Source organism: Chinchilla lanigera, unplaced genomic scaffold (genome assembly GCF_000276665.1).
Source record: "Chinchilla lanigera isolate Chin_1 unplaced genomic scaffold, ChiLan1.0 scaffold00161, whole genome shotgun sequence".
NCBI classification, from domain to species: Eukaryota; Metazoa; Chordata; class Mammalia; order Rodentia; family Chinchillidae; genus Chinchilla; species Chinchilla lanigera.
Genome location: NW_004955562.1, coordinates 1,078,845 through 1,102,521, shown reverse-complemented (window position 1 = coordinate 1,102,521; position 23,677 = coordinate 1,078,845). Strand labels below are relative to the sequence as shown.

Genomic DNA, 23,677 nt, shown 5'->3' with positions numbered 1-23,677 from the left:
CTTCACTCCACACTCTCCTTGACTTGAGGGGTTTTTTTTTGTTTGTTTTTTGTTTTTTTGGTTTTTCTCTGGTACTGGGAATCGAACTCACAACCTTGCGCTTGCCAGGCAGGTGCTGTGCCGCTGAGCTAAATCCCCAGCCCCAGACTTGAAGGTTTTTGATGAGAAGTCAGCTGTGATTCTGATGGGCTTTCCTTTATAGGTGATTTGTTTCTTTTCCCTAACAGCTTTTAATATTCTATTCTTGTATTGAATTTATGGAATCTGGATTATGATATGCCTGGCTATAGATTGTTTTTAATCATGGCTAATTGGAATTCTATGTACCTCACTTAATATATGTTAAATTCTTTTTCCCTACCAGGGAAGTTTTCTGCCATGATATGTGTGAAGTTTTTTTTTGTATCACTTGTGCTATTTCTTTTTCATTGACTCCAGTCAATCTTAAGTTTTTCTTTTTTGCATCATCTAGCAACTGCTGGATTGATTTCTCATGATCCCTTGCTATCTTTAAGAAATCTTTCTTTAAATGATCACTAATGGCAAACCTGTCTTCTGTATCTGAGATTCTGTCTTCACGTTGGTTCATTCTGCTATGGACACTTTCAGTGGAATTTTTCTTTGCCTGGATATCTGCTTGAATCTGTCTTACGGATTTCATTTATTTCCTGTGTTAGGCATTCACGGCTTCCATAATTTTCTTAAGCTTCTGTATTTTTTTATGTTTCTGCTCTAGAGTCACTAAGCATGGTTTCCATTGTGGCAGTTATTTTAGAAATTATTTCTGATTTGATTTGCTCTAAAACCTCATTTAGTTGCTGTGTTGTTACCAATTCAGTGAGGCCAGGTGGGTGACTTTCAGATTGTCCCACCTCATTACCCGCTAGGTTTGCCTCTGGTGAACCAGATTTCTGGGGTTGCATCTTGTCTTCTCATTTTCTTTTCCTTTTTAAAGTTTAATTCCTGGGTTGATGCTTATAAATTGCCTATGCTGAGTTGCTTTATTGCTAGTATTTATAACCGGTAGGAAGTGACTACTTCTCTGGGGTGTCTTCTAGGTGTAAGTGATTTTTGGCTTTTGAGTCTGTTGCAGGATCCTATCTCTTCAGTTTGTTTGGAGATGAGCAGTTGCTGCATGCTTGACCCAGCCCCTGGTTCTTTGGCACTGTCCCATGGTATTTTCTATGACCCTTAGTCAGTCTCAGTCTTGGTATACCAGGAAAAACATCTGGTTAGAACAATTAATTATGTTACTTTTGGCTAAAATGGTACCATCAATAATAACAGTAGCATCAAACAGGGCGTAGAAAATGACAAACTGTAGTATCCATTATTTTGCCACCTTTAACTGTATGAATTAGATTTGTGATTATATAATAAAATCTAAAACAAACCAGAAAATTATACGCAGTGTATAAGTCTCTAGTATGTCAGTGTTACCCTCAATGGTTAAAATTTAAAAGGAGTTAGGGAAAAATAGAGAAGTAAAAGAAGAGGTAGAGATGAGAAATAAGGCTGGAGGACAAAGGGAGATCATGCTACGTGGGGAACTGGTGCAGAAGACAGGAGGAAAAGAGAAGAAAGAAATAAAAGAAAGAACAGAACAACCACAAAGAGACTAGAAACCATGTTCATACTCATAAAAGCATGTTTAGTCATATACATGTGTAGAAAATGTCTGCAATTACACACAGCAAATTATTCGTGGTGACTAGTTCTGAGAAAACAAATGGAATTACAGGGATGAGTGTTAAAAAGGGCTGCTGGTTTTAATTTTTATGCCTTATGTCTTTATAATTGTTCAAATTTTTGTAATGAACTTACATATATGTGTGTATATATAAAATTTCAGGATGCTGTCCTCTTCCATAATACTATTTACTATAACCTCTTGTATGGAAATATCAGTGCTTCACCTGAAGAAGTATATGCAGTGGCAAAATTAGCTGGACTTCATGATGCAATTCTCCGAATGCCACATGGATATGACACCCAAGTAGGGGAACGAGGACTCAAGCTTTCAGGTAATCAGAAGTTTTAGATCTACTTCCTACTCCTTATTCCCTTCAGAGTAATTTGTTGGAGCCGTTTATATTATTGATATAAATCCAGGTTGATCTGCTTAATTTATAAATCATGATCTTCATATTAAAGGAAAGCCAAAGTTATTCATTTGGGAAAGTAGTAAGGATAAGGAGAAGTAATTTCATAGTAGTGTATCTCTCATAATTTATTAGGGGATGTTTAAATACTTTAGGCCTTTTATACTTGATCCCATTCTTTTTGTAGTCACTGGTAGCTTCCTGATAAAGGATAAAGTGTTTCTTTGCCCCAAATGATTTGAATTCCAAAAGGATATTGATATCTAATGCTTTCAGGTTTGTTGTGTTTTTTTTGTTGTTGTTGTTGTTGTTATTGGGAATGGAACTCAGGACTTTATGCTTGCCAGGCAGCCCCTTGTGCCACTGAGCTATATCCCTGGCCCTCTAATGCTTTAAAGTACATATTGATGAGTTTACACAAATGTACTACATCCTCTATTTACATTCGTCATTCTAGTTTAGGGAAGAAATGTATAGATTAAGGGTGAGGATAAGGCAAAAATGGAATAAAGAATACCCTGCATAAATTTTAATGAATCCTGCTTCCTTTTCTTTATACACCAGCTTCATATATTTACATTTATTAGAAACATACTATGTATGTCCTAATGTGCTAAATTATTTGTTAAAAAGATGAAGAATAAACAGGCCTGATGTCAACTATTGTTTTATGTATCTAGTAATGACTTTAGACCTGCACGAGTTCCAGTGATGAAAACTTTTTTAATTTTTATTTTTAAAAATTTTTTTTTATTTTTAAAGATAAAAAAACTAACAAAACAACAATAAAGGCAAAATCAAAACTGCACAAAACATGACCTGAAAACAAAATAATAGGAATTAATAATGGTTGCTACATACATACTGTTACCTTCAACCAAGTTACTCAGTCCACCAGACATAAGAATGTAAGACTGATCAAACAAAGAGAGTAACAAGTAATAAAAAAAACATTGGAAATGATGCAGAGCTTCACCATACAAGATGATAGGAGTTCAACAGTGGTTCTTGTACTGCATATTGTTGTTTTTAGATCAGTTGTTCCAGTTACCAGATTCAAGCCTGCAAAACTGGTCAAGAACAAAGAAATTCTAAGCATTGAACATTCCTTTCAATAAGCCACATATATATATAAATTTTATTTTTCATTTTAAAGAGAAAAGGAAAAAAACCCAAAATAATGAAAACAAATACATAAACAAAGCAGCACAGGGAACAATAAAAACGATACAGAATTTCAAAAAAAGATGGTAGGATATTAATAGTGGTTGTTATGTTACATAATATTATCTTCAAAATGGTTGCACAGATAACTAGATATGGGCATGTAAGATTGATCAAACAACTATACATTAACAGTTCCTTTCAATAAACCAACAAATAAAAATAATGTTTTTGTCTTTTGGAACTTTTTTTTTCTTTACTTCACTAGATATTTTTGCTGTTTACTTAGGGTATAACTATTTCCTAAATATTTACTTCTATATTTAGGAATCCATTGTACTAGGAGTCCGTTCAGATCTAGTCTAGATTCTGCTAAAACTTGCTCTGTGACCTTGAAAAAATCATTTTACCTTTCTGGGCTTCTGCTTTTAGTTTTTAACAGTCTTTTATGCTAGAATCCTATAACAAATACCCAACGAGAAATAAGAAGTAGCTAGTACATACAATTAATTTTGAAGAATGCTGTGAAAATACTAGCTTTCTATCAATAAACATCCTTTAAAATCTGGCTGAATAGTAGTTTTTAATGTTAAGATGTAAATTTCGATATTTATAGTTTCTTACTGTCAAGCATTCAGGGTTCTAATGAATTTGATTTTGGCTTTGTTGATTGTCAAATATTGACTTTTTTATCTGAGAATGCTGTTTCTCAAGAGTGTCTGTGATATAAATTAACTTATATAATGGGCATATTTCTGGTAACAATCACAGTTGTTACCTCGCTGCCTCATTTTCATACATTTCACCTGCCACAAAGTCAGATTTCAGTATTACATATATATTCAAGGTAATGTAGTTTGTCAAAGGATATCATACATGAATTTAGCTTCTACAACACTATAAAATGAGCATTGATCAGGAGTACAAATAAATGTTAACTGTTTTACTTGGTGGATGTAGTCAATATAAATACTATAAACAAAATATGATGTATGATAAAAAATGCAGTGAGTGTTTAAATTTTAGAAATATACTAGAGCAAAATACACAGTGACACTAACTCTCTCAAAATACTCCTCTCTTGCTTCTAACACACTCATCTCATTGTCCTTGTCTCTGTCTGAAAGTTCTGGAAGTCCTCTTTTGTGAATCTTTATTTGCACTATTGTAGCTGCCTCCGTGTCCTGAATTGATACAAAATGTTTACCTCTCATGGTTATAAGAGCCAGAAGTCACAGGGTGCCACATCCAGTGAAGAAGCGGGATGAGAATACACCATAAGGTTTTTATTTCTTTTACCAGGAATCGAACTCAGGATCTTGCACTTGCCATGCAGGTGCTTGTACTGCTGAGCTACATCCCCAGCCCACCATAAAGTTTTTATGAACCTGCTTTTTTGTTGTGTGGCACTTGTCAGCGGCATTCACTGTATTTTGATCTCACCTTATGAAAACACTTACAAAGGACAGCTCATTTCCCTGTTATGTTTCTCTAAACTAAATTTTTTTTCCAGGAGGAGAAAAACAAAGAGTGGCAATTGCAAGAGCCATTTTGAAGAACCCCCCAGTCATTGTCTATGATGAAGCCACTTCCTCATTGGATTCAATTACTGAAGAGGTAAAGGATATGAAGAAAATATAGAGCATTTTAATGTTTAGCTTTTTTCCTTGGAAGTTTCAGTAAAATATCGACATTTCTTTGTATTTTAAATGAACTTCAAAAGAAGGTGCTGTAGAGCAAAGTACCTAACCTTTTTTTTCCCTCATATAACAAATATTGATGCTAGGAATGCCAGGTTGCATTGAATTGGATACCATATTGTTAAGTCTGTTTGGAAATGTGCCTTCTTTTTGAATTGTTGGTCCCTTATACTGTTATTGCATTACCCTTCCTTGTATCTTGTAAAGGTGTAAATTGCCAAATATGCCGACAAGGAAGAGGGTTTTAGTGTTTCTCCTGTTGCTGTTTACATTATTACAAGTCAGGTGATTGTGACATTTGTGACACAGTACATACTAGGAAGCCTTTCTTTCATCTTGGAGCAGCTCATTGAGATGCAAGTCAAGCACACACAACCATCAGTGCTGGTATCAATTTGTATTCATTCTGTAGGAAGTGTTGTGAAACAACAAGAGATTGTGACACTGTGTTGTACAATGTATAACATTTTCACATTGCATATGAAAGTCAACAGCACTGATAATTTCGTGAACAATTCCCTTTAATCAAGAACTTTTAATTTAGTGAGTAGTATAAACATAGTATTCAAAGGTCTACTTCCAGCTTTAGAGGCTATATGACATAATATTTGCATATGGACATAAGTCTAAGGGCATATTATTTGATCAGCAGCATACCTTAAACAGTTTAACTGCAGAACAAATTGATTAGCATGAGGATTTCTTATATCTAGAGTGAATTCTAAGCACAACCAGATCCCATTCATGAGAACAGTAAGAACCTACTTCAAAGAACTTGGTACCTAAAAGTTTGTCCTACTGCCACAGATTTAAAGTCCTATTGTTGCCAGCTTTTAGGGTGCTGTAGTCCCCTTCTAGAGGTGATTTCTAGGTTCTTTCTGTCCTGAACAAAGAATTGATGAAGACAAGCACAAAAGGTAGCAAGGTTTTGCATTTATTAATGGTAGGAAAAGAAACATGCTCTGCAGAGCAAGTGTGAGCCAATTAAAAAGAGGAAAAGGGTGAGAGCTCTGTAAGGTGAGACTAGACTCTGTGGAAGAGGGAACACAATGGCCAAGAGCTCAGTGGTGGCTGTCTTTTGTATCTCCCACTCCTCACTATCCTATCCAAAACCTGCTTGAACTCTTCCAAGAATTGAACATAATATTCTCCGACGAGTCCCAGGGACAGGATTTGGCACCTGCGGTGGATCTCTGTGATTGACAGGTCACTCCTGCTTCCCCAGCCAGTAGGCTACACACTAATCTGATGCCTCACAACTAATAGTCTTTTTTTTTTCTTTTTTTTTGGTTTTTTTTGAGACAGGGTTTTGCTGTGTAGTTTAGACTGGCCTGGAACTCAGAATGTAGCCCAGGCTGTCCTTGAACTCATGGTGGTCCTATTGCCACCACATCTGGCTGCCAATAGTCTTTTTTTTTTAAACAAACATTCTTTATTAGTACATGTTTATAGTACATGCAGTTCACAGTCATCTTGAGAAATGGGTACATGTACATAATCTAGCGTGTTTTTTATTTTTTAATCCCCTTTCCCTTTCCTCCCCCCTCCTTCCCTACTTCTCTGGTTCCTCTATTTCAGTTTTCATTCTTGTTGATATTATTAATCTTAGCTCATATTAAAGCATGTAATGTTTAAATTCATTGAGGTTATTAGCTTTCTGTACATGGCTTATCTAAGGCTACTCATTTCCCCTTCCTCTCCTCTTCACCCCTTACCCTTGTTCCCTATGACCACTTAACCGTTGCAAGAGATGCATCCCCTTGTCTCTTTCTATCCATCTTTTATTATTCTCTTTGTTTGTCCTTTGCTTCACTCAAATGAGAAATACTGTACAGTATTTAAGCTTGTATCTGGGTTATGTCACTCAACATTATATTTTCTAGATGCATCCATTTTCCTGCACATGTCTCAGATTTGTCATTCTTTATATCTGAGTAGTATTCCATTATATATAGGTAGCACATTTTCTTTATCAAGTCATCTGTTGATGAAGATACAGGCTGCTTATGGGATTTAGCCATTACAAATTGTACTGCTATTAATATTACTATACAAGTATCACCAAAGTATGGTATCTTAATTATGCTTTTTGGGAAAGGTACCTAGAAAGGGGATATCTGTGTCCTATGGAATTTCTAATTTAAGTTCTTTGAAAAATCTCCATACTGATTTCCATAATGATCATTCTCACCAACAAAGTTTACATTCTCACCAACAAAGTAGGAGGGTTTCTTTTTCACCCCAGCCACCCCAGCATTTATTATTGTTTGATTCTTAATGATTGTCATTTTATCCAGAGTAAGATACAATCTTAGCATTGTTTAAATTTGCATCTCTAATGACCAGAGGTGTTGAACATTTTTTCATATATTTGTTGACCTCTGTGAATTATCTGTTCTTTTCATTTTAGGTAGTTGGATTAGTTTTGAGTTCTTTATATATTCTAGATATTAGTCCTTTGTCTGAGGAGTATTTGGTAGAAGTTTTTTCTCATTCTGGATATTGTCTCTTCACTATACTAATTGACTGTTTTACTGTACAGAAACTTTTTAGTTTGATATAATCCCATTTGTTGGTTTTTGCTGTTATTTCTTGTGCAATTAAGATTCTGTTTAGAAAATCCTTCCCTACACATGTCTTGAAGTGTTTTACCTATTTTATCTTCTAATAGGTTTAATGTTTCCATTTTAATGTTTAGATCTTGGATCCATTTTTATTTTAATTTAGTTGATGGTGACAGATATGCGTCCAGTTTCAATCTTCTGTGAACAGATAAGCAGTTTTCCAAGCACCGCTTCTTGAATAAGCTACCTTTACTGCAACATATGCTTTTGACTGCTTTGTCAAAGATCAAATAGCTGAATGTGTCTGGGATGTCTCAGTATCCTCTATTTCAGTGATGGCAAACTTTTAGAGCTTTCAGTGATACAAATAACTCACTATAGCACACATGCTGTAAGTTTGCTATCAGTGCTCTATTCTATTCCATTAATCCACATATCAGTTTTTTTTCCAGTACCATGTTGGTTTATCACTATTGCTTTGTAGTATATCTTGAAGTCAGGTATTACCCGGCCTCCTACTTTGCTCTTGTTGCCCAAAATTGCTCTTCCTATTCTGCATCTCTTCTGGTTCCATATGAGTTTTAGGATTGTTCTCTCTAGTTCTGTAAAGTATGCTGTTGGTATTTTCACTGAGACCACATTGAATCTCTATATAACATTTTTGGGAGTATCGCCATTTTGAAAATATTGGTTCTGTGTATCCAGGAACGGTGGAGATCTTTCCATTGTCTCATGTCTTCTTCAATCTCCTTTTTTTTCAGAATAATATAGTTTTCTTTGTAGAGGTATTTCACTTCCTTGGTTAGGTTAATTCCAGGGTACAGTGGACCCTCAAGTTACAACCAGTCTCATATACAGACAACTTGGGTTGTGACCAGAATTTTAAGTTTGACTTGCAACCAAGGTCTTGAGTTGCAACCTGAATGCCAGCTGCATGTGCAGTTGTAAACAAAGACTCATGATGCCAGAAAAGTATATGTAAGCATCAGTCTGAGTCCAGATGCATGTGTTTGTGGATATGATTTGGTCAGTGCTTTATATAATTGCCACCATTACTGCTATCAAAGTGGCTCCAGAAAGGCTAAAAAACAGGATAAGGAAGGAAAGGTAAAGAAAGCAATCACAATCAAAATGAAGCAAATTGCGGAGAAATAGAGAGTGGTGTTCATGTGACGAATCTCACTAATATGTACCATGTATCAAAATCTATCTTCATGGCAATCTTATAGAGAAAATGTTTGTATAAGGAAGCTAATGTTGCTAAAGGTATTATTCAGATTAGTAAGGCGTGATCAGCAGTGTGTGTGTGTGTGTGTGTGTGTGTATAAACAAAAGGCAGATGACAGGTTATAGCCTGAGTCTATAATTTGTGTAAAAGCTAGGGCTATAAATGCAGATCTCATAAAAGATAATTCATCAACGAGTGATAATGGTGAAACATTTCATGCCAGTAAGGGGTGGTTTCACAATTTTAATGCGAGAATTTGAGTTAATAGCATAACTAGGCATGGTAAAACAGCCAGTGCTGATAAAAGAGCTTTTTAAAATTACATACACCACTTTGAAATGATTACACAAAGAAATGGTTTTTGCTGTCATCAAATTTTCAACCGTAACACTCCTGGCCTTTTATGGAAGAAAGTGCCCCGGAGAACTTACTTACCCAGAAGAGAAGAAAATATCAGGCCACAAGCCTATGAAAGATAGGCTAAATTTGTTGCTATGTGCCAATGCTAATGGTAACCTCAAGGTAAAGCCTCTTGGGCTAGAGATATAGCTCAGTGGCACAAGGGCCTGCCTGGCAAGCTTAAAGTCCTGAGTTCAATTTCAGGTACACATAGACATAGAAAGATAAAGCTTCTCTTGGTTTATCACTCTGAGACACCCAGAAAACATAAAGTCATGAAGAATAGGCTAGGGGTCATGTGGAAATATAACATAAAAGTTTGGTTAACAAGAGTATATTTTCTTGAGTGGGTCAGGGAGGCTTTTTGTCCTACTGTTAAGAAATATCTAAAGGACAAAGGGTTACCACTCAAGCCTCTCCTCATCATGGACAGTGCTCCTGCTCACCCATGAAATTTGGGGAGAATTGACTAAAGAATTCCCATGGCTTTCAGTCAAGTTCCTCCTACTAATACAACTCCTTCACTGCAGCCTATGGACCAACTAACTTTAAGAAGCTGTACACTAAGGAACTGTTCCTAAAGTGCTTCCAGATGGTTTCAAATACAGATTTAACCCTTGAAGAATTCTGGAACATTATAACATCCTTTCCTGTGTGGGGTTAATTGAGAAATCCTGGGCCAATATCTCTCTAAGGACACTGAGATCTTCCTGGAAGAAAGTGTGGTCTAAAATTATATAGGACAGAGACTGAAGGCTGTGTAGAGGAGTCTGAGCCTTCAACTGACCCTATGATTGATGACAGTGTCACCATGGCAGAGTCTATAGACTTGCACCTAGACAGTGGTGATGTTGACGAACTGGTAGAGGAACTGTCTACAGAGCAACTTTAATTTCTGTCTGAGCAACAGAGGATGGCAGCTAAGGAACTTTCTGAAGAGGAGGGGAGAATATCAACAATCAGTGCAGCAAAGTTCTGAAATGAAGGAGCTACAAACATTTCTAGGGAAGATCCTCCCAGACAGAGAAAAAGCCAATCAACAATGTCATATCATAGTACAGGACAGTGTTAAAGAAAAGACAGAAGCAGACAACCTCAGATCGATTTTTAAAAAATTGGGACCTAGTGAGCCAGAAGCAGTTCTTAGTGGACTACAGACTCTCCCAAGGAGAGAAAGGACACCAGAGAGCCAGATTCCTAATATTTTTATAGATGGGGACTCTCCTTGAAAGCAGTAACCATCTTCCATTTCATGCTTCCTACAAACCAAAGATGTCAACTTGAATGGTGGGTACTGTACGAAATTGTTTCTGATAAACTAGTCAGATTTTATAACTTTTTGGTGAATACACTGGGAAAGTCATTGGTGTTTCTGCTAAATTATGCACATTATACAACCCTTTTTTATTGTGAAAAGGCTAGTTAAGGGGTGTTTGGGGGAGGTTTGGAAAACATTACGGGTATCTCCATTATTTCTTATAGGAAAAGTAATCTTGACTTACAAGCAACTTGAGTTACAACCAGCCTTTGTGAACGAATTGAGTTGATAAATCAAGGGTCCATTGTTGCATTTTTCTTGAAGCTACTGTGAATGATACTGTTTCCAAAATTTTCATTGAGTTCATTATTTGTGTACACAAATGCTAATGCTTTTGTGTGTTGATCTTGTATCCTGCTATGTTACTGAAGTTGGTTATTCTAAGAGTTCTTGTTGGAGTTCTTTGGGTCTTTTGTGTAGAGTACCAAGTAATTTGCAAATTATAGAGTTCTTCCTTTCTTATTTTAAAGAGAGAAGAACAAAAAATAATAAATGCAAAGACAAAACAATGCAAACTAATTTCTATTAGTTTATTGAGTTCTTCCTTTCTTATATTTATCCCTTTTATTTCTTTCTCTTGTTGGATTGCTCTGGCTGATGTTTCACTTAGTAGAAGTGGCGATAGTGGACATCCTTGTCTTGTTCCTGATTATAGGAGGAATTCTTTTAGCTTTTCCTTATTTAGTGTGATGCTGGCTTTTGGTTTGTCAAAAATAGCTTTAATCATATTCAAGTATGGTCCTTCTATACCTGTTTTCTTCAGGGCTTTTATCATGAAGGGGTATTGGGTTTTGTCAAATCTTTTCTATATCTGTTGATATGGTCATACAGTTTTTCACTTTGCCTCTGTTTATGTGATATATTGCATTCATTGACTTACATATGTTGCACCGTCCTTTTATCTCTGGGATGAAACCCACTTGGTCATGACATATAATCTTTTTGATGATGTACTGCACTCTATTTGGTAATTTCTTATTGAGGTTTTTTGCATCTATGTTCATTAAGGAAATTGGCCTGTAATTCTGTTTTTTAGTTGAATCTTTGTCCAATTTTGGGCTCGGGGTAATACCAGCTTCCATAAATGAATTTAAGAGCACTCCATCACTTTCAATTTCTTTGAAGACCTTGAAGAGTATTGATCATATAACATCCTTAAAGGTTTTGTAGAATTCAGCAGTGAATCCATCCTGGGCTTTTTTAAGTTGGTAGATTCTTTATCACTGTGTCAATTTTATTGCTTGTTTTTGGGTTAAGCATATTTATGTCTTAGGTTAGTTTTGGTGGTAGTTTTGGTAGTTTGAAATCTGTCCATTACTTCAAAATTTGCTGATTTCTTCAAAATTTTTCAAAGTTGTTACTGTATTCTGGATTTCCACAATGTCTGTTATGATTTCATTTGTAATTTCATTGATGAGTCTTTTCTACTTTCTCTTGGTAATTCTGGTTAGAGGCTTATCTATTTTATTCTTTCAAAGAACCAGCCAGCTTTTAGATTCATTGATTTTTCTTACGTTTTCTCTTTTTTTTAGTCTGTTTCATTGATTTCTGCTCTCACCTTTTTTTTATTAAGTTATAATGATCACATTCATTGTATACAATTTGTAGCTGTACGTGATTAGAAGATGCAGAAATATCTTTAAAATTTTCCTTATTTTTGGTGTGAGTCTATGTTGTTGTTTCTCAAGTGTTTTAAGGTTACTCATAAGGTTACTTATGTTTGGCATACTCTTTTTCTAATGTAAACATTGATGGCAATGAATTTTTCTCTTAGAACTACTTTCTTAGTATCATGGAGGTTTTGGTGAGTTGTACAGTCATTGTCATTACCTTCCAGAAATTTTTTATCTCTTTTTGATTTCTTCTGTGATCCATTGGTTGTCTAGGAGTATGTTGTTAATTTTCTGGAAGCTTTTGCCTTTTCTGAAATTTCTCATGTCATTGATTTCTACTGTCATTGTACAGTGGTCTAATACTATGCATGGGGTACTTTCAATTCTTTTATATTTGCTTAAGCAGGCTTTGTGGACAAATATGAGACCTGTTTGGGAAAAAGTACCATATTGTGCTGAAAGGAATGTATCTTTATTATAGAGGGTCAGAATACTCTGTAAATATCTATTCAGACCATATGTTCAAGGACATGATTCAGCTCTAAAATTTCTTTATTGAATTTTTGTTTAGTTGATCTATCTCTTTGTGAATATAGAGTATTGAAGTCCCTTCTTATGATTGTGTGTTTATTTGATCCTTTAATTTCAGCAGTTTTTGTTTTATGGAGATTGGTGCTTCAGTATTAGGTACATATATATTTATCAGTGTTGTCTCTTGTTGAATTGTTCCCTTAATTCATATATAGTGACCTTCTTTGCATCTTCTAATCAGTTTTAGCTTGACGTTTACCATATCTAATATTAGAATTGCTACCCCTACTTGTTATCTGGGACCTGGTATATGAAATACTATTTTCCATCCTTTAATTTTTAGTGTAATATCCTTTTGGATTAGATGAGTTTCTTTAATGCAACAAACTGTTGAATTCTGTATTTTGATTCATTGTGCCAATTTTTGTCTTTTAATTGAAGAATTCAGGCCATTAATGTTAAGAGAGGTTACTGAGATGCGTTGTTTACTGTATTTGCTGCCTGTATCTATTGGTGAATCCTTTGTTGTTCTTTTCCTGACTTTTTTGTTGCTGTTTATCCATTGACTTTGGCTGTGTCAGTTTTGTTATTTCGGTCACAGAATTCACAGTTATACTATAAGCATCATAACAGCCCAAGTAGTGGTCCATAGCTAATATGTACTAAGTGTGATGGCTATGTCTCTTCTAATGGTTAAAAAAGTCACTCAACAGTAATTTTATAGAATCAGTTATCTAAAGCACAGGGAGTTGGGGCCTATGCAATGATAGAAGGGGAGAAAGAAAAGGGGGAACAGTTTTGTTTTTTTTTTAAGTCTTCTATGTGTTATAGGAAGGAGGAGGAAATAGGAGGGGGGCAAAGGATCATAATGTTGGTAGAGGTTTATTATATATTTAGATGCAGATAACAGGGGAAACTGGGTATAAATTCAATAGTGGGAAATGGAAGTGAGAAAGAATTCTGTGAATAATAGAAATATTAGAGAAAAAGTTAAAGGGAGATAAATAAAACAGGAAGAGAAGAAAAAAGACAAAAAGAAAAAGGATAGGAAACACGAGAAAGCAGACAGATAAAAAGATATGGATAAAAAATGTAGAAGGAATGAAAAGGAACAGGCACAGTTTCCCTTACCCACTATAAACTGTAGTGAAAGAGAAAGGCAAGAGGAAGAAACAAGGGAAAAAAATGAAATCAAAATGGGAAAAAGAGCAGTAGTTGGAAAACAGCAAAAAAAAAAAAAAAAAGAAAAGAAAAGAAAAGGATTTTCTATTGTTTTGGATGCGTGGCTTTTTTCCACTGCCTACAAAGCGAGATGTGTCTCTGCTTGCACTGAAGTCTGAGGTGGCACTTCACCGGCAGAAAAGTGCTGGGTACAGGCATCCACATACAACGGCAGGCAGGGTACCCATGTGATCTTCCAGTCCTCTGTAATTCAGGCTAAACTTGACCTTTGACAACAGGAGCCGGGTCCATGTTTACCAACTCCAGCCCTTCATCAGGACTCCATCCAGCCTGCTCTCCAATTCCTGGCCATCTCCTGTGGCTGTCCTTCCCTCTTCCACTCCAGTGTCTTGAATGTGGAGCATGCCTTGCAGCCAAGGTTGAACTCCAGGTTCAAACAGTGAGCCCTTCCCCAGCGGTGTCCCCACCAGCTGTCATTCCGCAGTTGTGGCAGCAGGCCCTGGTCTGAGGCCACTTACCAACTATTGACTGCGGATGGCTACTCTGGAAGCAGTATCCCTTTCAGCCACCCCTGATTCAGTTCCAGTGAAGTTCTCTCTTCCCTGTTGAATGTTGTACAGTAGTCTCCTAATAGTGATCTTTGAATTAGACCCTTCAAATCAGAATTTAGACATGGATACCACATTGTATTTGGTTAATCCAGTCTCTTTTCATTTATGCTAGTTTTTCCTCTCTGTATTTCTAGTTGATGTTGTCTGAGTCTCCCCAATATGACTCCTCCTCTACTCAGCCATGTTGTATTTTCCAGATCCTTCTTCACAGTGCATCTTTCCTGAGCTTCTCTGATGTGATCCCTCCTCTAGTAAGCCATGTTGAATACCCCATTCTAGACTTCTGCCTTGTCCAATATTGGGCCTGCTGTTTTGCTAGTGTTTCTCTTCTCCTATCCAGGGGGGAAACAGTGCAGAGCTAGCTCCAAGTTGGCGGTGGCTGAGGCAGGGTGTGGAGTTGCTCAGACACCATCCCATGGGTCCATGTGTTCTGCCAGGGCTGTGGGTCTGTGCATCCCAGTGGGGCTGCCAGTCCGTAGTTTCTGCCCCCCCCCTTTGTTCGACTCACATACTTTCATGTCAGAAAACATAACTCTTGAAGGATTTGCAGAGACGCACTCAAAGGAAAGAGTTACCAGAAGAATTAGTAAATTTTAATGGGCATTTTTAAAAGGCCCAGAACCGTCTGTAGGATTTTACAGTTTTAAGTTCTTAGAGGTAAGGAAGAGGAATCCCACAAAAATCAGTTTTTCTTAGTACCGCCACTACACTTGATTATGAGCCTTCCCTAGTAAAACAAGGTCTTATCCCATCTCCCACACTTCTCTTTTCATTTGGCTAGTGGTACTTAGACCCAGCTTTCAAAGTATAGCTGAGTATATGTACAATTCTCTTTTCTTTTCTAGGCAGTAAACAAAAAGTATATTTCAGAATGCATTAAGAAGTGAGGATGCTTTTGAAAAAGAAGCTTCCTTAAGTTAAGAATATACAAATATGTTTGTGTTTGTTTCTGTAAATGTCGTCTCCCTATCTTTCTTTGTATTATCAGTCTTACCACTTGAGTCCCTTCTCATTTTAATTTTGTTCCTGCTGATAAATATGTATATAACTGTACTCGTTGTAATCACTGGAATGGTTTATTGTTTGATTTCTTCATAATCACTGGTTTTTTTGTATAAAAAACATGTGCTTTCTCTTAGACTTTGTGTTTTATAGAAATGTTGCCTATCTTAATGGTATTTTTTCCATGACTTTGTAGTCATATTTGCCCTCACTTTCTGTTTGATTTGCTGTTTTGTTTTTGGGGTTTTTTTTTGGTACTGAGAATTGAACTCATGACCTCATGCTTGCCAGGCAGGCCCTGTGCTGCTGAGCTGTATCCCAGGTCCGTGATGTGCTGTTGTTCTTAGTAAGGATTATGATGCAAATACTTACTCTAGATAAAGTTTACATAATAAAAGATTTGCATTTTCTATGTTTCTTTATAAAAGTATGATTATTTTAACTTAATTTGGCTAATAGGTATATCTTTTTTTTCTCCTATTCTTCTTGTTAAACTTCCAGACTATTCTTGGTGCCATGAGAGATATGGTCAAACACAGAACTTCTATTTTCATTGCACATAGATTGTCAACAGTGGTTGATGCAGATGAAATCATTGTCTTGGACCAGGTAAGAGATTTACTTTAAAACTTAATATTTCAAAACATTGAAAATGGTTATAGAAACAAAAAGCTAAATACTGTTTCTAATAAAATATATAGAATTTGTGTTATTTGAGATTGAATGCTGATAGAATTCTGTTTAGTCTCTATTATTGGAAAGTATGTGTGTCATTTCCAAGAAGGGATAAACTGCATTAACACATTCTTTATTAAAGTATTAAACCAAAGGTTTGATTCGTAAGTATTGAATTTTATCATATAAGCAGGCTTTGAAGGGTATATCTATAAAATAAGTTCTCTGTGGTCATTTTTATTCTCAGTAGAGTCTTTGCTTAGTGTCTTTTGCTGTATTTATAATTTTTTGTTCTAGTGAAATATCCTTTATGCTTGAGAGAAAATTATCATAAAGTGATCATTGGCAAACATGGCTGTTTTTATTTTATGTTTTTCTTAATGGGAGATAACTTGCATTATCTCTTCAGAGGGAATTACGATAAAAGTGTACTATCTAAATGTTCTGAATAGGTCAGATGCCAAAAGTATTTGTTTTTATTTTTGTAAAACAAAATTCAGGAAGGAGAAACTAGAAACTAAAGCCACTGGCTACATATAAGATGGGGCCAGGAAAAAGCCTGCAAGATATAGGGAAGGGAATGAGACTTTCCCAAATCTACTTTGTTGCATAGCTTTTACTTTTTGTATGTTCAAAAATACATTTAAGCCTGGAGTGGCATGCTTATCCGTAACCTGAGTACACTAGGATACTGAAGTAGGAGGATTGCAAGTTCAAGCCCAGCCTGCGCAACTTAGGGACACAGCAATGCCCTGCCTCAAATTTAAAAAATAGAAAGAGGCTGGCAATATAGCTCACTGTGAAGGCCCTGGGTTCAATCCCCAGTACCACAAAGGAAACAAAATTAAGTACAAAACTCGGAAATTAAGTTCAAAGAAAAAGTAGTAAAACTGTGCACCAAATTGGTAACTACACAGAAGAAAATAAGAATTAATCCAAATACCTCTTGAACATATCACTACAATTATATATACCTTTAGTGGAATATAATGTAAACACATTAGTAATTGCAAAGAAAACGTCAACTTAGCTAAATTTGTTGGTGATAATACTGTGTGAGAGTATCTATTTTGAAACTATTCTGTGTATATTTCAAGACTGCGCATGTGAACAAGTACATTGATATTGTTAGGACTGGTGTTCTCAGGAGAAAAAAGGTACAAATATTGGAAAGATCAAAGAAGAAGATTCTTGTGGTGTTATATTGGGACAGAATTATTGGTACAAATTAGTGTTAGTTAAGTAGTATTCTAAATAGTGAATAGGCTTATCTGTAGAAAGGGCCTAGAAGCAATGAAAACAAAGTAGCAATGAGTGTACCTGGTACAAATATCTGGGACACAACTGTTTCTCGCTAGAAGTAACCAAGACTCCACAGAGAAACATCTAGGGTAGGAAAAGAAATGAAGGCATGTCACAAGAACACAGAAACCATTTTGAATAGGCTGTCAGCAACCAAATGGGATAGAGCATGAAAAAAGTAATGACATTAATGAATTATAACCTATTGAATAAAATACTAATCTCACAGTCCATAATGATGCTATTTTAAAAATTTGCATAGTGGTAATGTGGGGAGGGGAAGTGTGAACAGACAGGTAGGCAGGGAAGGAAAGAGAAAAAATGTAAGAAAAAGGGGGGTCTAAAGGGGGATGTACTGAACAGTGGCAAGGGAAAGAGGGAGACGGGAAAGAGGAGAAAGGCAAGAGGGAAGAGAGAAAGGGGAAAGGAGGAGAGCCATGATAGTACTGTTAAAACAAAAAGTGCCTAGGGGAAAGGGGGAAGCCTTTCTTTAAGAACAACGTTAACTAGCATGTGTAAAGTGAATGATAAATTTAGAAAATCAGAGTTTGTAACCACCATTGTTTCATATAAGTCGTCATACGGTGAAAAGCTATTTGGGAATAGAATAGTCACACAGTTTGAAAGTACAGTATAACCCATTGATTGCATTTTAACTACAAAGAGAAAAAGGTACTGTTAAAGTAGAGAAGTCTGGTAGATCAGGTGATCAAATTTAATATCAGTATGGGACAGATTGACCTCACATACCTCATGGTATAATAATGCACTGAGGACGCATCATCACTTACTTCTGACAGAAATTTTTAACCTAACTCTAATCATCAGGAACAACTGGACGGATAAACTGAAAGGCTTTAAAAAAACACAAACAGATCTAGACATTTCAGAAATGTTAATGTTACACACACACATGCAAAAGCTGTTATAAATTCAGTGCTTTGGTCCTGATTAGATTCTAGATGGGAAAACAAAGGACATTATTCAGACAACTGACAAAGTTCTCGTATGAACTATATGTCAGATAAGAACATTATATCATTGCTAAATTTCAGGGATGTGATAGAGTTATATTCTAGTTATATTCTAGTAGGAGAATATTCTTTTTAAAGAGGTACCTACTAATGAAGTATTTGAAAGTAAATTATAACACTGTCAGCAACTCCTCAAATGCTTTGCAAAAAATTGTAAGAATTGTAAAAAAAACCTGTACTATATAGAGAGTATAAAATGAGACAAAACAGATGTACTGGATGTATGTATGTATGTATAGAGAGTGTATAAAGGGAGACAAAGCAAATGTAGAAAAATTAGTATTGAACTAGGAGTAACACACGTGAATGCCCATTGCTCTACTCTTGTAACATTTCAGAATTTAAAAACAGAGGTAATAACGAACAACTAGGGAACAAGAGACTTTTTAACTGAAAAATGTTGTTATTAAAATAAAGTCAAGGAAATCTCCAAAGAGTAGAACAGAAAGAAGAAATATAGAGGTAAAATGAAAGAATTACTCTTAAGAGATCTAACATTTGACTAGTGGTAGTTCTAAAAAGAGAGGACAGGAAAATTATCAAAGAAATAATACACATAGTGTAAACAGAACTTTAGGGCAAGAGTTCACAGATTGAAAGAGAATACTAAACACCCACCACAATGAAGTGAAAGGAAAGAAAACCCCATACGAAAATGTAGCATCATAAAGCTTCAGAATTCAGGAGGGAGGAGTTGAACTAATAGATTACCTAATATACAATAATTGATTATGAAAAAATATAGTGGAGGGAGGGGTTTTATAATTCAGGCACAATCTTCAGAGAGATTTGCAATAGTGACATGGAAAACTAAGCAAGTGGGAAAATGAGGCAGTTACTAAATCTAGGGAGAATGAAAAACTATATAAAGAAATATATGAAAAATCCTAGTACCTACTTGATTCAATAGGAAGGAGCAAAGTGAACACTGAAGCAAATTTTATGTCATAAATAATGTTATTAGGAGACTGAAGACTGGGGCCATAGGAATGTGGGATAGTATAAGAGTGCTGACTCTCTTCTATAATAGGAAATCAGTAGTTAATAAAAGAAACTGGTAAATCAAGAAATAGCAGTAAACTATATATACTCAAACTTAAAAATTATTACAGTAAAAGACACATTGCTAATAATCTCCCTTAAAATACTTTCACTCTCTTTGAACACACTTACGCCGTCATTCTTGCCACTTTCTGAAGCAGTTCTGGAAGTCCTCTTTCATGTCTTTATGAGGTCTGATCAAAAATATGGTGAGTGCTGCTGCTAAATGCCATCCAATAGAAAGGCAGTACTGTAAAAATATGATAGTGTATCTTCATCCAGTTTATTCAGTGGGTCTGTCACCATGTGACTTCCAGCTCTTCCTTAGTCCAAATGACCATGAAAGGTAAATGTTTTAAGTTGATTCAGGACATTGAGGAAGCCACGAAGGCACAACTAAGGATGTAAAAAGAATTTCTAGAAGTGCTTTAAAAAGTAGCAAGAATGATAGGTTAAGTGTGTTTGATGTCAGGGGGCTATTTTGAGAGGAATTAATGGTAATGTGTGTGTCTTTTACTGTAATAATGTTTTTAAAAATTTGAGTATTTACCATATTTTTTGATTGAACCATGTGTTTGTGTGTGTGTGTGTGCGCGTGCATGCATACGTAATATGTAAATACTGTATATATGTAAATATAGTACCCAGGCATGGGCACAGACAAATTGTAGTTATTTTGCTTAAGGGTATATTTGTAAAGATCCTATCACCCAAGAGTACCAGTAAAAATAACAATATTCCTTTGTCCCCCAACATATTTAAAAGTAGCTGTCAAAAGACAAATTAATTGTAGATCAGAGTTTGGAGTCTGCCAGATCTGTGCAACATTAAGTTTAATAGCCATGGTTAACAAAAATAGCTACTGGAAATAGTAGTACACATAAGGATTCAGGATATTATTTTTAAATTCCTACATAAGTAACAGTGCTTTCAATTAGAATATTTGCTGATTGCAGAAAATACAGTTTTACATTTTTAACTTCCCCTTTCTGCTGTTCCAAAATGAAATATGAAGCATCTTTCAAAACGAAAAATGAAGAATAAAGTTGCATTTTATTTAAGTTAAATGATGGTAATGGTATTATAGTTTCATAACCTTTTGTTTGTTCACTGGGACTGAGTAGCTCAACAGTAAAGGAAAATTTCCCACGTTAGTTTTTCCCACTTATACTGTAGATAAAGAATTGAGAGGTAAAAAAGATCCAAAATGTACAATAGATATTGTGAATTGGGAAGAAACTGTTCAAAAGAAAAGACAAAGTGTGATGGAAGAAAGGGGAAAGGAAGGAAAGAAAAAGGAAAAAAATATATATATACACACACACACAAGATAGTTACACAGCTGTAGTTTCTCTCGGTTCATTGAAAAGAAAGGTTTGTGCTATTATTGTTTGGACAATATATCATGCATATATCTTATACTCCAAGTAACTACTATGAAGATAACAATATACAGTGTAGTAACTGTTGTTACTGTCCTTCTAGCCTGTTTTGAAATGGTTTTATTATTTTTACTTTTTCTATTTAAAATAAAAATAATAAATATTATAAATGATTATGTATTTTAAATTATACTAGTTTTGAAATGATCTTTCTCTATATTTCTCTTATGTTTGCTTTTAAGGGTAAAGTGGCTGAACGTGGTACACACTATGCTTTGCTTGCTAACTCTGGCAGTATCTATTCAGAAATGTGGCACGCACAAAGTAGTCATGTACAGAACCATGATAACCCCAAATGGGACGCAAAGAAAGAAAATATGTCCAAAGAGGAGGAAAGGAAGAAACTACAAGAAGAAATTATCAACAGTGTGAAAGGCTGTGGAAACTGTTCGTGCTAATTCATAGGAAATATTTGTTTTCATGTTTTGGACTGCACTTCAAGTACAATTCTATGGTGAAGAATTGTTTAATCAAAACAAAAGCATACATTCCCATTTTCTATAACCCTTCTTTTAGATAAGATTTATTCAAAGGAGGATTTTAATTTAACATCTTTCATTCTATTTAATGTGGTATCTGTATTTATCACCAAATTATTCTCTTGTTCCTGCCCTGGGTATAGTCAATGCATAATTTTTGTGTTCCCACTTAAGTTTAACTCACGACTCTCTGTGAGGCCTGGCATCCATTTCACATCCAAAACCAGATGAGCCAGATTGGTTTCCAAATTTTTGTTTTTAAAACTTTGTGGTGACAGTTTAGAGACAAAATAGCTTTTTCTTAAAATTACAGAAAGAGGACAGTGTAAATTCTTTGTTTCTTTTCTCTTCTTCCTCCAATTGAAATACTTCATTAATGTGGAAATTAGTTGATAAATATATTTAGTTAGAACTTATGAGAAATAGACATCCATTTATAATTTGGTTATCTTAATAGATTCCTGTAATTCAAGTTTTGGAAATATTTCCAACTGTGTACTGTACATTTTAAAACAAAAACTTGAATTTTCATGTTTGTATGGACAATATTCTTAATCACTAGCTAGCATAATAACTTATCTAGGGATTAGAATTTTATTCTTCCACCAATGTGGCAGTGTTTTGGTTTTGAACTAAAATTTATCCATTGTTCCTTAAACATTTATAAACCTTAATATGGTTTGACTGTTGCTGTACTAACAGTGATAAAAAGGCTTAGAATATTAATGGCCTTTCCTATTTCTACCTGAAATGCACTCCTTTTGCCATCTAAAGTTATACAAACAAATACATAGTGTCTTGGGTACGTGCACATACATGTGTATAAATTAATGTTCATTGAAAAATTATTAAAACACCTTTGGTAAATAGGAAAAATATACATATACATGTATAAAAAACCAGGACTCTTAATCTATGTTCACACTTTAAACCTGACATAACAAACAAGGAGCCCAAGCAATATAATGAAGCTTTACTAGGGGAAAATGTTTTACTTGTTAGAAATAATTACTAAAATGATGATAGATGTTCATTTAGAAAGTTCTTCTCAGGCATGGTGGCATACACCTGTAAGTCCAGCCCTTGGGAGGCTGAGGCAGGAGGATTATTGCAAGTTTGAGGCTAACCTGGGTTGCGTACGAGTTCAAGCCTGTTCTGAACTATACAGTGGGACCTTATCTCCAAAAAAAAAAAAAAGGTATGTACCTGTAGTTCCAACTTCTCAGGAAGCTGAGGCAGGATGATCCCTTGAGCCCAGGAGTTAAGGCCAGTCTGGGCTACATAGCACCCTGTCTCTCCAAATTAAAAAGAAAATAAAAGGAAAACAAGTTCCTCTCTTTTCCACTATGACTTTGCCTTAATTTGTTGGATAGTCATCATTCAGTTTGAAAAATTTGTGTATCTCACAAATACTCACATAACTATAATGAAATTTTATATCTCAGGAAAGGTCCTAATATATTTATTTTACTGGTTTATGGTTTTAAATGATAATCTAGTATCAGAGAAATTAATATGTTTTGTTCTGTATTGTTGATGTTGATGAATATATAGCCCAACTTTTCTATCAAGACAGTTTGGTAGATAGCCTGGGCCACCAGTATGTCATAGTTAGTTTTTGATACCAGAGTAAATAATGTGATGTAGGATCTTGATTTTAAAGTTGAAATTAACATTGCAATACATAATGAACTACAAAAAAAAAACTTTTTTTTTTTTTTCTTTAGACATTTCTTTTTCTTAAGTAGTAGATATTGTTATAGTTCTGAAGAGGGAAAACATCGTTTCCTTTAAATCAACTACATTACTGGAAATGTGGTTATAGCCTAGACAGAAATTTTATATCTCTGTTAATTCCTTCTATACATTTCCAATGATGTTGTGGAAAAAATTTAGCTTAGTTGCATAAATAAGATTAAAATAATCATTAGTAATAATTCCTTTGTAAGTATGAAAAGCAACATTCAAAGCAAGTTATTTTGTGAGGTGGGGAACATTTAGTCCAAGAGGATAGGAATGTTACCAGCGTGGAGATGATTTCCCCACTATTTGTTTTGTTTTTTGTTTTATTTGAGAAAATGTCTCACTGTATAGTTCAGGCTAGCCTTGAACTCGCGGCAGACCTCCTGCCTGAACCTCCTGAGTGCTAAGATTACAGGTATGTGCCACCATACTTAGCTAATAAGAGATTCTAAAGCTGACTTAGTTTCGTGTGATTGCAGGTGGTCCCTAGTCCACTGTGGTCATGAACCAGTATTTTCAGCTCAGAAGAAATTAAATTACCTGAAAA

General features: G+C 35.2%; 1 protein-coding gene across 1 annotated transcript in view; it reads left to right on the top strand.

The window, feature by feature from the left end:
• Abcb7 (ATP-binding cassette, sub-family B (MDR/TAP), member 7) overlaps window positions 1-22,638 on the top strand; it is a 140,923-nt gene extending 118,285 nt beyond the window's left edge. The window contains exons 13-16 of the mRNA XM_005413086.2: window positions 1,853-2,024; window positions 4,780-4,883; window positions 15,916-16,023; window positions 21,091-22,638. Of these exons, the coding sequence (XP_005413143.1) occupies window positions 1,853-2,024; window positions 4,780-4,883; window positions 15,916-16,023; window positions 21,091-21,306 (600 nt within the window). The 3' untranslated portion in view covers window positions 21,307-22,638. The remainder of the gene's footprint in view (window positions 1-1,852; window positions 2,025-4,779; window positions 4,884-15,915; window positions 16,024-21,090) is intronic.
• The last annotated feature ends 1,039 nt before the right edge of the window (window positions 22,639-23,677 follow it).